Source organism: Malania oleifera, chromosome 1 (genome assembly GCF_029873635.1).
Source record: "Malania oleifera isolate guangnan ecotype guangnan chromosome 1, ASM2987363v1, whole genome shotgun sequence".
Classification (NCBI taxonomy): Eukaryota; Viridiplantae; Streptophyta; class Magnoliopsida; order Santalales; family Ximeniaceae; genus Malania; species Malania oleifera.
The window spans coordinates 67,915,146-67,930,704 of NC_080417.1; the positions used below are offsets into that span (position 1 = coordinate 67,915,146).

Genomic DNA, 15,559 nt, shown 5'->3' on the forward strand with positions numbered 1-15,559 from the left:
CTAGCATGTTTTCATCAGTTTATTTTCACCACATAATTTTAGCTTTAATCTAATCTTATGCAAATTCGAGTTATATTCGCTGACTGTTTTAAAGTCTTGCAACCTCAGTTGCAACCAACCATTCATATCGAACTTTTGGTAAAATCACAGTCTTTTGGTGGTCAAATCTATCCTTTAAATTTTTCCATATGATAAGTGGTCTTCAACAATGAGGTATTCAGTCTTTAATTCTTCATCTAAATGATGATGTAGGAAGATCATAGGTTTTTTGTGATCCTACAGGGACGTAGTATTTCCATCTAAAATAGTGTTTTCCAAGTTCATTGCATTTAGATAGATATCAACATCAAGAATCCATGATAAATAATTGTTGCCTTTGATATCAAGGGGAACAAATTCAATTTTACTTATGTTCGACATGTAAATAAATTAACAATAATAAGGTAATTTAGAAAAATAAAATGTAAAAATTGAAATAAAATTGAAATAGTAATCTAATATTATTTCCACCCTTTTGGGGTACTTAAATATGTTTTCTCGGGAACATTATGTTACTTTTCTCAATTTGTACTCTTCAAGATATGATTTCAATTACAATATGAAAATGGGTAATAATTTACCACTTCTTCTGAAGAGTAAATGTACTACCTCATCTGGAGGATAAACGTCGCACCTCTTCAAGAGGTCAATTTTAATATCTCTTCGAGAGGTTAAAAATATACCCTCTTTAGAAGATAAATGTTTACCATCTCCTCTGAAAACTAGATACATAGCCTCTTCAGGAGGTCTATCTCTTCGTGAGATTAAATATATAGGCCAAAAATTTAAATATATAGCCTCTTCAGGAGGACTATCTTACCATCTCTTTTGAAGATTGGTACTCTTTAAACTTTAAAAGATATATTCTCTTCTGGAGAATATATACTTTTGTGGAAAGAAAGTTACAAGAAATAAATTAAATAGGATTTAAAGAAATATCTGAGATAGTTAGAGTCTCGTACTAATAATATGTTATAAAAATGCAGAAAATAAATAGAGATGAGATAGAAATTTACGTGGTTTGGCTATGCCTACTCCACGGGCAGATAGGATCAAAATTTTCACTATCTAGGGAGGAATTACAAGATGATTTGGAACCGGCTTTATACAAAATATATCCAGCTTTGAACAAGATATCTCTCTTCTCTTTATCTCTACTCTTCTTTCTATATACCTACTTATTTCAAGCATGCAAATGTGTATACAAGCATGTAATGTGTATGTTCCAAATGAGAGGGGAAGGATGCCCTTTTATAGGGAAATAAGGATAGCAAAACATTTATTGGGGTGGAAGATAAGGGGTGACATTCATATTTTTCATAACAAAGAAAAATTTTTAAAATTTTTAAAATCTTAAAGAAGATCAATATTTATTTTTGTTAAATTTGAGGGGAGTTAAATGTGTTTTTCCTTACAAAATAAAGACCATTTGTTGACTTTTTTCATGAGTACAGTCACTGATATTATAAAAATCTTATGCTCTGCTTTGATACTGTTTTCATCCATTCTATGGAATTGGTCATCACATCCATTGCGGGGTTTTTGGTCCCACTCTGCGTTGCTTTTTCAATGGTGTAGTCAGAGCATCGTCTAGCGAGTGCACAATAAAATTTTATGAAAAAAGCCCAAATCAAATTGTCTTGAGTGGCTTGGTAGTTGGTAGCTTATAAAAGGGTTTAGGTAAGGATTGGCCCATTCCATATCGAAATTTTAGATCCAATCTCGAAGTCGACTTGTTAGGAGAACCATTCAGAAAATTTGACTACTACATCAAATACAAGGGGGAAAGCACAAAGGATGATAAGTTTCCCCATATCAACATGCTCGAACCTTCAAGCTATGATGGTGAAGCAACTTTTAATTGGCAGTCAAAGAATGTCATAGCCCAAAATGCTCCAGCAAATTATGGATAACCAAAGAGAGTTGGGCAACAATGTATAAAATAAGTTCGATATCACATCAATCCTCATCGAAAAATGCCAAAACCATATCCAAAGATTGCATGAAGAGCTTATGCACATGATTGAGCATATGACGGCATTCTCTCCATCTTTCAAAAAAAAAAAAACGCATAAATGTAGCACCTCAAAGCCCAGCTTAATTCTCTCAAGCAAAGCCAGCAGCAACAACATAGACAAGCAAGGATTGACCCTCTCATCCCCCCAACTACTTTGGTGTTCAGCTCTCCTTAGCCAACATTCCGGCCAGTATCAATGCAAGCATCTTTCAGAGGCAATGACTCTTTTCTGCATCTCAAAAAGAGTTAGTACACTCAAAAGCCAGCTTAAACCCAAAAGGTTGAATCAACAACTATATCCACTACTCAAAAGAAGAAAAACAAGAAAAAATTTGGAGAATCAAGTGATCCAGATCGAGAACCACAAATTAGGGTTCTAGAAAAGGATAATCCAATCTCTAAACTCCTTACTGAGATGGCTAATCTATTACACCCAGAAGAAGCACCAAAATCATCACTTGCCATGATGATAGATGATGATTCTTCTGACGAAGAGATCCAACTTCCAAAGCCTACAATGATGACCCAACCATCCACCCACAGAACTGAATACGACAGTCTTACAAACGATAAAGGAGTAGATAACAACATCAATCTCTTAGAGAATACTGCATCAGCCATTCCCACACATAGTTCAAGCAACAATGGAAATGGGTCAACCATTTCATTGGAAGGAATACCTCCAAGCCAATGGAGGAATAAGATCCCTGAGCTCCACGCATGGTGCACAAAAAAACTAATGAAGGAGGGAATTACCCTTAAGGAGGTCATTGGAATGGCTATTTCCAAATTCATTGGAAGATTAAGAATCTTGTGGATCAATCTTGGAGATTACAGACAGTTGCAAGTATCAGAGGTTCCAAACCTTGATGTCTTCATCTCCACAATCATTGAAGAATTCTATGGTGCCCAAGAAGACCACGTCACTCAGGCTAGAGAAAAGTACATGAAGATCAAATGCTGCTCATTTAGAAGGAAAGATCTGGAGAAGCATTATAATCTTATCTCTGAAAGGTATTACACTCTGCGGGCCAGATGACATCAACCTCAAGCAAGCTTATCTTAATAGCTTGCCTAATCCACTAGGAAAAGAAGTCCTCCGTGAACTTCAAATGAGCGGAAAAAGACTCGAAAGCACCTCCTTTGATAAATTCTATCAGAGTGCTCCTATGAATCTGGATGCGCTTTGTAGAAAGTACGACATGTACCGAAGAGTCTAGAAAGTAGGCTACTTGTGGGGCTGGAGTTAAAGGGCTACATTTATTTTTGTGTATTTTGTAATAATTAGGTAATTTGAAATGCTGAAGGATCAAAATATGGGCACAAATAGTTGGAAAGATAAAACACACTTACCGAACTTTGAGAAATGGCTAAAAGAAACTCAATTTTTCTATAGTTTTAAGAATTTTATGAATCCCCCTTATTGCTAATTTGAATCAAAGGTTTTATTTGAAAAAGGGAAAGAAAAGAAAAATAAGAAGGAAATTTATTTTTCACTATATTTTTTCTATATTAAATACCATTTAAAATAAAAAATTATTTTAATACGATTAAAAATTAAGAAAAATAAAATGTTAAGGATGTGTAAAATTAAAATTTTGTTAACTGATTTGATGCATTTTTTATTTTCTTTTTCACTTTCCTTGATAATATAACATGAAAACATAGAATCCTTTTTATTTTCCTTTCCCTAATATTTTTCAAGTTCCAAACAAGTCGTAAAGGTTTGTTAAAAAGACGTAAATCTTTTCTTACATTTTATAAAAATAAATAAATAAATCTTTTGAAGAGTGTAAGTGTTTCAAAAATTAAATCTAAATATGTTTGTAAAAATTTTGAAATCTCAATAAAAATTTCTGAACTTTTTTAAATCTCTAAGAGAAGTGCCCTATCAAGTCTCATAAGAGGTCAGTGTCTTTTACCTTATGTTAGAACCCTCCATAACATAAAACTATGACTAAAACGAGGAAAGAATTCCTTAACAAAGAAAACTAAAATCCATTAATGAAGAAATAACATCAACAAGAAAACAAATTATTCTACCGAAGTAAGGCAAACTAAAAGGGAAAAAATCATGAAAAATGAACATTACAAGCATAAAGGTAGAGTTATGGGGTAATTGTTTTAATTTGATTGGCCTTGGAGTGGGATTGTGTTTAAATAAATTCACTAAATAGGCAAATCAATTAAAACTCATGTATTTTGGGGTAGCTTTTAAATTTTTTTAAAAAAAAAAAAAAAAAATTATATTTTTTTTATTTATAATTACTAATTAATTTGTAATAAGAGAACATTGCTTTATTTAAAACTTTAATCCATATAATTGCATGCTAATTTTACCAAATAGCTACAGTCTAGCCAGTTAAAATTAAGACAACACATTCAGATATTTCATATCAAATAATTAAAACAATTTAGTATTTAAATTCATTGGCTAGTTTAAGTTAAGTTGAAAAATAATTCATAAAATCAAATTTGATTTTAGTGTTCGCCACTCACACTTAACATTATGAAACGCACACCACTTTTCTGCCAATTATGAGGAGGGTGCATGGAGATAGATATTTCCATATTCCATAGCAGGGAAAGAAATAAAATTTACATTTAGAACAATGAACCCTGCCACCAAAACATGATCTTTGACGTACCATATAATACACGAGAAACCGCAGCACCACACAGAAGCCCTCAAATTAGTGGACACATAAATATTACTGATATATTACAGTGCTGGATCCTTCTGCTACGGAACTGCAGAAGATGTTATATATAAATATATATCAACATAAAAAATAAAAAAATTAATAATAAAAATTCAATCCCGTGGTCGGCAGCAAGGTTTCACCTTGCAACACCTAATTCCCTGAACTGAGAAATGGACCGTCTCTTCCTTAATGTGCCTCTGAGCCATCCCGGCCCTAAAACTCGACGACCACGCATTATATAAAGTTTCTGCAACTTGTGTTGAGAACCCATTGTTGCTCAGATCCAGTGACTTCAAGAGTCTGGTCATACCAATAGCAGTCGAAAGCTCTTGAAGGAACTGGGGCGAGGGATCTCTTTGGCATGAACTTGTGCAACTGTCATCAAATCCAGATAAAGCAGCAGCAGCAGGAGGTTCTTCTTCCCTGATTAACTCATCTTCACTATCAGCAATTTCAAGTCGATCGCAATTGGTACTAGTAGCGCATATATTAGAAGCATTATGACTTGGCCGCAAAGATTCTGTGCACCCGTTAGTCATGCCTTTTGAAGTGTAACCCTTGTCCATGTCCACATTTTCAGCAAGATAAAGCTCTTCCAGGGAGTTATTCTCTGCTATGACAACATATAACAATTAGCTGGAATGTAGTTTTCAGGATGAAAGAAAATTGGGTTGTGCGTTTAACCTGCTAGTGCCTGCATTACTAGAAGAATTCCAGCGAGCCCTAGTTGACACTTGTTAAGCACCAAAACTTGAACATAGCACCAGGGGCTCTTGAGCAGTGATGCTAAAGCAGTGCCACCCTGCGTTCATTCTTGCAGTCAGGCTCTCTAGGATAGAGAAAGCTTCAGCTTGAAATATTACAGGAAACATCATGCAAGACCTTATGGGAAAATGAAATAAATATTGGAATCTAATTACAATTATACCCCCTTTGACAGTTGTGATTTATATAAACCCTAATGTTACGTTTGGTTTGTGAAATAGCTATTCCTAGGACTGAAAAATGGGATAGCTTGAGAAATTTGGGAATAAAAGGTAATAGCCCTTCCTTTTCTATTCCTCATTATTCCATCCAACATGGAATGTAATGGAATAGACATTCTTATGGTGAACTTTGGGAATAGTTATTTCTAATTTATTCCTTTTTACGTGTTCGTAAAAGGTTCTAGATTGTTATTTGCTTTATGATAATAACTTATTTTTTAATACAAACCATCAAACTATTCCACTATAATGGCTCTATTCCTAAAAATAGGCATTGTGCGAACCAAACATAACATAAAAGTAGCACCAAAGCATCAAAGTCTCAGTGTATGTTGGAAAAAGTTTTCCTACAAGTCCCCATAGAATTCTGTGTACATTAGAATTGCAGGATCAATGATTCAGGTCCATCACATGTTTAAACACCAATCAGCTCCAAACTGACATGAAGCTGTGAAATCAAAGTGACTGGCATGTACCAATCAAAGAGAACCAAGCCAAGATTTTTAAAGGATAAGGAATTAAAAATAAAAAAACCATAGGATATTATTTCAGTTCCTAGAAATTAGTTGAAAAATGAGTTCCTGGAAAAAACAAATTCTGAGAAGCTTTGAAATGGAGAGGGGGAAAATTCAAGATTAATGCTTGCCTCATTTTCTGCTTCATGTGAACAGACTATAATTTGCAAGTTCAAGTTAAAAGGAGTGAACTGGTAATTACACAATCACTTTGAATATGATAGCTGATGACAATATATCATAAATTACACAAGTCTTTCACGGGACAGAGGGAAAAAAAAAAAAAAGGACGGACCTCTTGCATGATAGGATTTCCTCCAAGGTTCAACTCAATAATACCACCAGCTAGAGGAAAATCAGCATTTAGTTTGACAATGTATTGAGATGTTAGTTCACAATATGACAGGTCAAGTTTTGCATATTCTTGAGCCCCACCAGACAATGACTCAGTTAATTGCAATGCACCATCCTGCAAATAAAATCAATATCAAGTCACAAGAAACAGAAGCAAGATACCTATATGCACTAAAAATTCAAAAAATGAAAGAAGATATAGAAATGAAATGAATTTTGGATTAATAAAAATGGCAAAAGACACTCACCTCCCCTGAGATTTGGCAAAAAGATAGAGACCTCCCTTGAAACTTTAAAATTCCTAGGGTCCTTCTCTAAGGTTTGTTTTGTCAAAAATGACAAACCTCCCTTGAGATTTCAAAAATGCCACAGACCTCTGAGATTTGTCAAAAAGACACAAATTTTCCCTCAAAAAACTTGTCTTCTTGCAAAATGCAAGAGGAGGTTTGTGTCTTTTTGATAAACCTTAGGGGAGGTCCTTGAGATTTTTGAAAACTCAAGGGAGGTCCCTAAAATTTGTGAAGCCTCAAGGGAGATTATTGTCTTTTTGTCAAACCTTAGGGGCGGTTAATGTCTTTTACCCTAATTAAAAGGAATATGAACTTAACTCACAGTTCCAATACTAGTACTCCCAAGCATTAATCCTGACAAGCAACAGCTTTTTGCAAGCAGACAAAGGCTGTCAACTGCAGGCTTGCTTAGCTTTAAACCATTCAAGTTTAGTTCCGAAAATCTAAAAACAACTTAAATATCATTATCAATCCAAAAAAATTACTCACGTTGCCACTTGCTGAATGCTAAAAATCCATGTACCAAAAATGGGAAAATTACAATAAGTTAGAAAATCAACCACCTTTTTAAAGTTGCAAGTTTGGCTAGGAGACTGATAATAGCATTTCCAGACATAGGGTGGTTATGTCCTGTTACAGAAATGAGAAAATTAACCAAGAAATAGAAAATAATTTGACAATAGTTAATAAGCTATTTGCTAAGTCAAAATACCTAACCAAAGTTGTGCAAGGACAGATCCAGGGTCCAGTGAATCAGCAACCCTCTGAACCGTTCTAGATGTGATAGAACAGCGCTCCATGTTTAAGCTATAAAGTGCTACAAGCAAAAGAAAAAAGAGGGGCAAAAAACAAAGGAATATCTTAAACATAACTGATGAAGTGCAATTATAATTGACATATTTCAATTACAGTGTAACCAAGCATCAAATTCAAACTCAATAAAATTCTTATCTCACTGCTTGTATTGAATAAACATAAACCACCTAATAAAATTATTGAGCTATTATAAATTGTTACTTGACTGAATCACTGAAACTGCCAGTCAAAATTAATTGAATGCTGAGAAGCACCACACCTTTGCACTTTTCTAATATGGTTGAAAGGTAAGACCCACATGCATCAGTCAGGCGGTTCCCAGAGATATTCAGCACTTCCAATCGAGCAAATAGCACAGAGCATTCACAAATCTGCGGATTAATAATAGACAATATGAAGCAGCTTAAAAAGGCATGCCTCACTTAGTAACATTGACAAAATAAATTAACAACAAAGAAGTGCAGAGAATAGAAACTCATAATTTAAAAAGGTTTAAGTCAAAACACGCTTTCCCTACTGAAATTTGCATTTAAAAGAAAGTAAACTAGGCAAAGTAAGTGTGTGAAACCAATAAACTGAGTGAACCACATTCTAAACATAGAAGCACTTCAATTGGTGCCACAAAAATTTGATGAATGTCACAATGCTTCGCATAATGCACACACTACCACAGAACTTGATTATATAGACAATTTTCCTTTTGATTGTGCTATCCTTATTCCAAATCACTTGAAGGTGGGGTCATATTTTCAGCACATGTATCTATCTTTGAAGCCGAAGAACTAATCTAGGCATTGGTTTCTTTCTGGGCAACCAAAGATAAACCCTAACCTAATGCCTTCCATTTACATTCATAAATAGGGACCCAAGATGCATCTTACGATCACACAAAATCCCTGCCACGTGACTGATGGCATTAGAATATTTAGAGTGAAGCACAATTGAAAAGCTACCTCTCAAAATGAAGGAAGCAAACCTAAAGCCTAGGGTAAAATTTCATTACTTCAGCATGTAAAATGGGGAGTAACGTGTTAATCTAACTAGAGGGATGTGCAATTAAAATTCACATTTTTTTTAGAAATGTACACCACAAAATTGAAAGTTTGTGGAAGAATTTGTATGAGAGTGGAAGGAGATGCTGTTTTTATTTTTTTCCTCAGCAAGACACCTAGAAGCTTTTTTATTACACACACACTCACACAGATGCATGTATGTATGTATGTATGCATGCATATATTTTATATATAATTGGGTATGTGTAATAAATTTAGGTAATAAAAATATGTTGTGAATATAAGTAATAAATATTGATATTTATTCACTTATTATATTTTTAATTATCTGGGAATTAATCAAATATCTATGATGTAAAACCAATCAATATAATAACTCTTGTATAATAAATTTTAATAGATAGAAAAACAAGAGTAAATAATAAATAATTTTATAATTTCCACTTTATAATTGGCTGTGAACTCTTTAAAAATAATTTCAAAAATTATAAATAACTCTTAAAAATTTTAACTTGATTAGTCTATGTTGATCTTACTCAGTAAAGAATAGACTCATTTCCAATTTATAGTTTGCCAACTGCTACTATTCTTACTACAGAAATTGTTGATATGCTTTGATAAGACACTGTCCTTCATACCTTACAGTTTATTATTTCTTTTAAGTAAAGCAAGATTAATGATTCATGAATTAGATTCAAATTATTAAATAATCATTTAGAATTACTTTCAACAAACCTGTGCAAAGCACAGGAATGAAACTACTTTCTTAGATCGTAGATGTGTGCCTCGGGATTCACTTCGTTATTTCACTGCATGTCCGAACAATAATCTGTTAATTGAAAGTACAGGTGATTCCTCTTACATCAGGTTTCAAGCTACTTAAGACTTCGCCCCCAATTCAAGACAACTAGGATTATATCCTACTGCAAAACTATCAACCAATCCATATATTGTGTGCTTTATTAACAATTCCTGACATGTGTACTATGTGTTGTGAAAGCAACAAAACAAATGCCCATCTCTTCATGCACTGCAGGGTGGCATCACAGCTTCCAAACACCCTTTTTTCATTGGCGGGAAGGGTGGGTGGCTCCAGTAAAGGTGGGAGAGTTGCTTTTGTTTAATTTCAAGTGTCTGGGCAAGAATAGAAATGGTAGAGCTCTTTGGAGTGCGGCTGCTTTTTCCATCCTTTGGAACTTGTGGATTGAGAGGAATGATAGGAATTTTTAAGGTCAATCAACCTGCTCATAACTTTTATAGGAAAGAGTGAAATTCCTCACCTCCTTTTGGGTGCACTCCTTAGGTTTCTTTTGGGGACTATTGCTGTGGGACCTCATACAATACAGGAGGGCAGCACTTTTGTCACGGTTACTTAAATTTTTTTCTCTATTTTTCTTCACTGTATAATTGATTTTCTTCTTTTCTAGTTTTCTGGGGAGGACTCCTTGTCCTCTAATTATGTACTCCGGTTCTTGGTTTTAATAATATTTCTTTTTTATTCAAAAAATTTCATGCCATCTAGGGATTTTATTTCTATATTTTGTGTACAACAATACAATGATTATGTTATTGTTTGTTATGCATTTTGTTCTTGCATTACTATCCTCTTCACAGTGACTAAAAGCACTATAGTTCCCTATTCAAAAAAGAATAGCTACAGCAGTTCAGAGTTTCCTCTATTTACAGAAATTCAGGATTTCCTCTACTCGAACCCATGGCTAATGCATCCTTTTGTATGATTTCTTTATCAATTTAAATTTAGTCTAGAAGATAATTTCTTTCACTTTATGTTGAATTGTCATAAAAAAATTGGAATTCCCTTGGTTTGCTTAAGCCTTCCACATAGACAGACGCATTGAAACAAGGTTCAATATTTTAATGCTTTGTTGACATTCTTTAATAAATGTAAGCATGTGCAATGATGGTTGAACTAGGTTTATTGCAAGCCACAATTGTCGGATGTAACTTGTGTAAGATTGATGGTTTTGCCTGAGTTGGGTTTGTCGTTTAAAGTAACTTACTTTGTGCTTGTTAGCATCAGATCAAGATGACACCAACTTTGCCATTTTAAAAAACAAACAAACAAACAAACAAAAACAAAGGGCAAACAGGGAGCTCAATAGAAGTTTAGGTCCCCATTGACTTTTGCAATTTGAAACTAAAATTCAAGGGAAGCCAAGCCCTTGCTCAATTGAATGCAGTTAAGAGTACATTGCAATCAACAAGGGCTAATCTCACTTATCAGATTTCATTGTGGACGACACAATTTTTTCTAAAGAATTTGCCATGTGATTTGACCAACTGCCCATCCTACCTCCTCTACTACATTCTTTTCCCAAACCTTATTTTCTCTAAATAATGGGTGTGTTTCCAAATAATGGTGTTAAATTGCTTTTTTTTTTTTTTTTTTTTTGCTCATTTTCCATAAAAAAAAAATATATTACAATAGCACCTTAATTTCAAATAATGAGGACTCCTATCACCTAAGGTAGTTAGGTTAAAGGTTATGGCCCATGAATCCCTTGGCTAACAATGGGTATTCCAACCAACGTATGATTTGTTGGTTAAAAGTGGTGGCCCATGATTAGGGTTTCTATCTTTTGGCCTCTACAGAGTAGAAATCATAAACCATGTTTAATCTAAATTAGTGAAATATTCATATCATTTAGGGTTTAGCATGTCAGAAGTGATGACCAATTTTAGGGTTCCAATCACTTTGCCTTCACAATCTAGGAGAGTAACTTATTATTAACCCATAAAATACTTGGTAATCAACCCTAATTTATAAATAAATAAATAAATAAAAAACCTTAAATCCCAAACTTGGAATTCAATAAAAAAAAAAATAAATTAAAATCCCATATCTAATATTTTCCTTTTCAAAGGGTTTTCCAAATATAAGAGAGAGAAAGAGGGACTACGTTTTGCCAGCCCCAAATAGGCATGGTGCACACTTGTGTCAGAAAATAATTTCTAAATGAAACTGTTCAAAAGTTGGCCCTGTCAGCCAGGAATATCTGTGGTTGTGCCACCTTAAGAAGAGTGAATGCAGAAGAGAGAGATGTAATCTTTTAATGAAACATAGGCAAGTGAAAATAGCTGCTCTTAGTCACAAACCTGGAATAATGCAATCGGACCGAATCGGTTACAGTGCAAATCCAAAGTCAAGCCACCATATTTTTGACTTGATGACATAAGTACTTGTTGAAGTTTCTCCATTGTTCCATTTCCTGAGAGATGGCATAAATGGACTGCTAATATTATAAGGGTGTAAAACACCTCATTTTCTTAAGAGCATTGAGGGAGCTGAACTGCTATTGTTTGTGAAGCACGTTAGAAAGAATAGCTAGTATGTATGTTCCACTGCTAGAATAAACACAGGAGAGCGAAAAGAACAATGAATTAAAAAAAAGGTAAAAGAGTAATATATCATTACCTAACGAATTATGAGAAAGGTTTAACATGGCAAGCGTCTTGTGTGCATGCAATGCATTCAATAGTGGTGCTATTGATATATCTTGCAGTTCACATTCTGATGCAATGACTTCATCCTCAGAAACCTGGTTGGTAGAAAATAATCATACAAAGAAATAAAACCATTTAAACCTACATAAGTAAAACAATTCATATGTATAATCATAGAATATGGAACAGTTTCTGCCTCGCGAACTCACAGGTTCCAAAACCTCTATTCTTACCTCCAAATTATATAGCTTTTTGAGCAATTTCATATTGGGTTTCTCAGATAACTCCTCACAGCAGTCAACATATAGCTTCATCAAGCGCTTTTGAACCCATCCTGTGAAGATAGCAAACAAAGTTAATGTTTCTATCACTAAAAAGAAATATAAAATGAATGAACAGGAAAATATACAGGAGAACAAATAAAAATTTTAAAACAAATACAAAAAAATAGTTACCCAGCTCATACATCTGACAACTGGCACAAACTTGTTAGCACGTCGGGACCTATTATTCCATATACTTGTTTGCCCAATAATTTTGCAAGACTATCAAGATCCCAAAACCCCATTCCAGCCAATGGAACTTTGTTAGATGAGTTCCTATTATGATCAGCATTCCCTAAAATATTTTTAAAGAAAATAATCATAGGAAGCACTATTATTCTTGAAAGGAAATAATTTTGACACACAAGTCCCCCTCTCACTCCCTACCCCCACTGAGACAATATTTAAAGATTGTCCTGTTCTTTCACATTGAAAAGTGCGCTATGGACTTATCCCTTTGCTGCAATTTTACTTACAAGGTCCAGTGCCAAGGTTAATATAGTCAGATTTTGATACGAGAAGCTGGCAGCAAAACGGGCCAGATACACCATATCCAATCTGGAATGAACTAAAAGGCCTACTGAACCAATAATATTACTAGGGGGTACAGAAACAAATCATTAAAAATCATCATATTGAATATGAAACCACTTGAACAAAGTTTCCACACCCTAGTTAAAAAAAAAATTGATTCACATGATTTAATAAAATGAGGCACAAAAGGCGCGCCTTTTTCTCGTGTATACGGCTAACAAAAAAGAGAGTGCCTCTGGAAATCGTGTATTTAAAAGGCACCTGATGCATTTTAGGCCAAAAAGGAGGAGCACCTCAAAAACGCATTTTAAAGCATTGGATCTAATGCTCTAACCAATAACCCCACTCACATAAAATTCTCGAAAAACCTTCAAGAACTCACTTTGAACTGCTTTCAAACCAAAGAAATTAAATATTAAAGCATTCAAATCAAGGATCTTACCCCTTTCCACCCAAAACACCAAAATCCTAACCTTCTCAAAACGTCTCTCCAAGATATGCCCAAACATCATATATTGTTAATTGTATACCAATCCAAACCCCAAGCATAGGCCTCATTCATCCTCCCTAAAAGAATTTTATTAAAAGTGAATAAAATAAAAACCCAGTCACTTCCACAAACTAGGAGAATAAACACTGTTGCGCTAGACTCCTCTTTGATCATGTTTTTTCTTCGGATCGGTGTTTGGTTTTTTGGTAATTTTTATACACCCTACCTCTCGTCCTCAATGGAATAGCTGCCGTCACAATTTCTCTTCAGAATCATCCGGACACTTCCATCAAGTTGCAAAGCATTCTGTGCAACGTGATGACGCAGCTCTCTTCCTAGCTGAATAGCCTGCAACTGAGAAAAATCTCAATTGTTGGCTGTAATTTCCAGTAAGTACACGTTTCACTGCAGTTTTTACCTTCTTTGGAATATGAGTGTTGCTTTAATATTCTTTCCAACATATCCTGTGTTTGTGGTTAAATATCCTTCTCCCACAAAACTACTTATTTCAAAATTTTTGCGTTGCAGGCATCAGCTGCTTCAGCAACAGTCTCTCTTTCAATTTTGGATACATAGATCTTGATCAGAAGTTCATTTTGACTCATATTTTTTCCAGGCACCATCCCCACCAACAATTAAACCTCTCCTCCATCAACGATGCCATGCTGTCACAGTAGAATGGTCCTGATATCTCCACTCTCCAATCTTGATGGGCTTGGATTAAATTTCTGGACTTCATCATTTCCCCTTCTTTCTCTTGGCCTTGTACAGACTTATCTAGATCCACATTAGCTGGCCCAAATCTAAAAGGATGTTAAGTTGGGCCCTTATCAGCTTGCTCACTTAAGCTCACGGTAACATTATCAGTAGCTCCAATTAATTCAACACACAGATTTATGTAAAAGCCAATACAGTACCCTGGTCATAGCCGTTCATCTTCTTCCTCCCTTCAACATGCTGCTTATGCTAACCACCACTTCCCACTCTGAGTATAACCTTTCACTGGCACTAACATCACCATCACCACCATTAAATAAACCTCTTTAACAAATCAACCTGTATCCCATCATTCTACCTCTCACAGCCCAATGTTTTCACTTTGATACCCACCACAGATGTCAGAAAATCCATAAAACACCTCCATTGCTCCCTCTTCCAACCTCCAGGAACATAAATCAAATGGTTCCCCACCCCTACCTAGGCCAATTGCCACCTCAAAAACGCTTTCCCTAGAATTATGATGAAATCCCAATGCATATAGGAACCAAACAAATTTCCTGTCCTCTTATAGATTCTCTAACCCATCACACACAACCAACAACCACACATTCATTTCTCTATTGTGACAATAATCCTAATCCATCAATTCAAAACCTTGCCCCTTTCAACCATAAGAACATAACCTGATTTGTTCATCCTCTCCAAACACAGGTTGAAAGATTTCCCACCATCATCAAATATCAGCCATCTTAGTACACCATTTTAAACAGTTTATAGGAAAGAAGATCAAGAGAAAATATGATATTCGCCATTATACGGACAGAGAGAGAGAACCATTTTTAATACTGTCCATTATAGATGAGAAAAAAAAAATAATAATTATTTGAACACAGGTATACAATAGAGATTGTTTGATAATAATTTACAGTAACTAAGCGTCCACCAATGAAAATACAAAAGCTAAATCCTCTAGAGCAACCAAGTTTTTAAAGTTCGATTTCGATTAAAATTGAGGCTTTAAAAGTACAACAATTTCCAGAGGAAATTTTGATGTCGATGTCAATTTTAATTTTGATTTAAAAAATGATGGGAATTAGCTGTGAAGCATGGAATTTTTATATGAAAACAACAGAAATAGTGATCTAGAAATAAAATACTGTAAATAAATACATGTATGACAAGCGTGTGGCGTATAAAATATAATTATCATCTTAAAATATTTTAGTAATATGAAATACATAACAACTTTTAACAAAAAAAAAAAATTTGAATAAATGTTGTAGCCGATATCA

At 34.4% G+C, this 15,559-nt stretch overlaps 1 protein-coding gene across 2 annotated transcripts in view; it reads right to left on the reverse strand.

The window, feature by feature from the left end:
- Positions 1 to 4,676: 4,676 nt before the first annotated feature.
- LOC131157550 (protein TONSOKU) overlaps positions 4,677 to 15,559 on the reverse strand; it is a 28,458-nt gene continuing 17,575 nt past the window's right edge. For both annotated transcript variants that reach the window (XM_058111801.1, XM_058111792.1), the window contains 10 exons: positions 12,434 to 12,534; positions 12,172 to 12,295; positions 11,853 to 11,965; positions 7,982 to 8,093; positions 7,619 to 7,723; positions 7,470 to 7,536; positions 7,229 to 7,349; positions 6,558 to 6,731; positions 5,446 to 5,563; positions 4,677 to 5,371 (listed from right to left, as the gene is read on the reverse strand). In XM_058111801.1, coding sequence (XP_057967784.1) covers positions 4,872 to 5,371; positions 5,446 to 5,563; positions 6,558 to 6,731; positions 7,229 to 7,349; positions 7,470 to 7,536; positions 7,619 to 7,723; positions 7,982 to 8,093; positions 11,853 to 11,965; positions 12,172 to 12,295; positions 12,434 to 12,534 — 1,535 coding nt within the window. In that variant the 3' untranslated portion in view covers positions 4,677 to 4,871. The remainder of the gene's footprint in view (positions 5,372 to 5,445; positions 5,564 to 6,557; positions 6,732 to 7,228; positions 7,350 to 7,469; positions 7,537 to 7,618; positions 7,724 to 7,981; positions 8,094 to 11,852; positions 11,966 to 12,171; positions 12,296 to 12,433; positions 12,535 to 15,559) is intronic.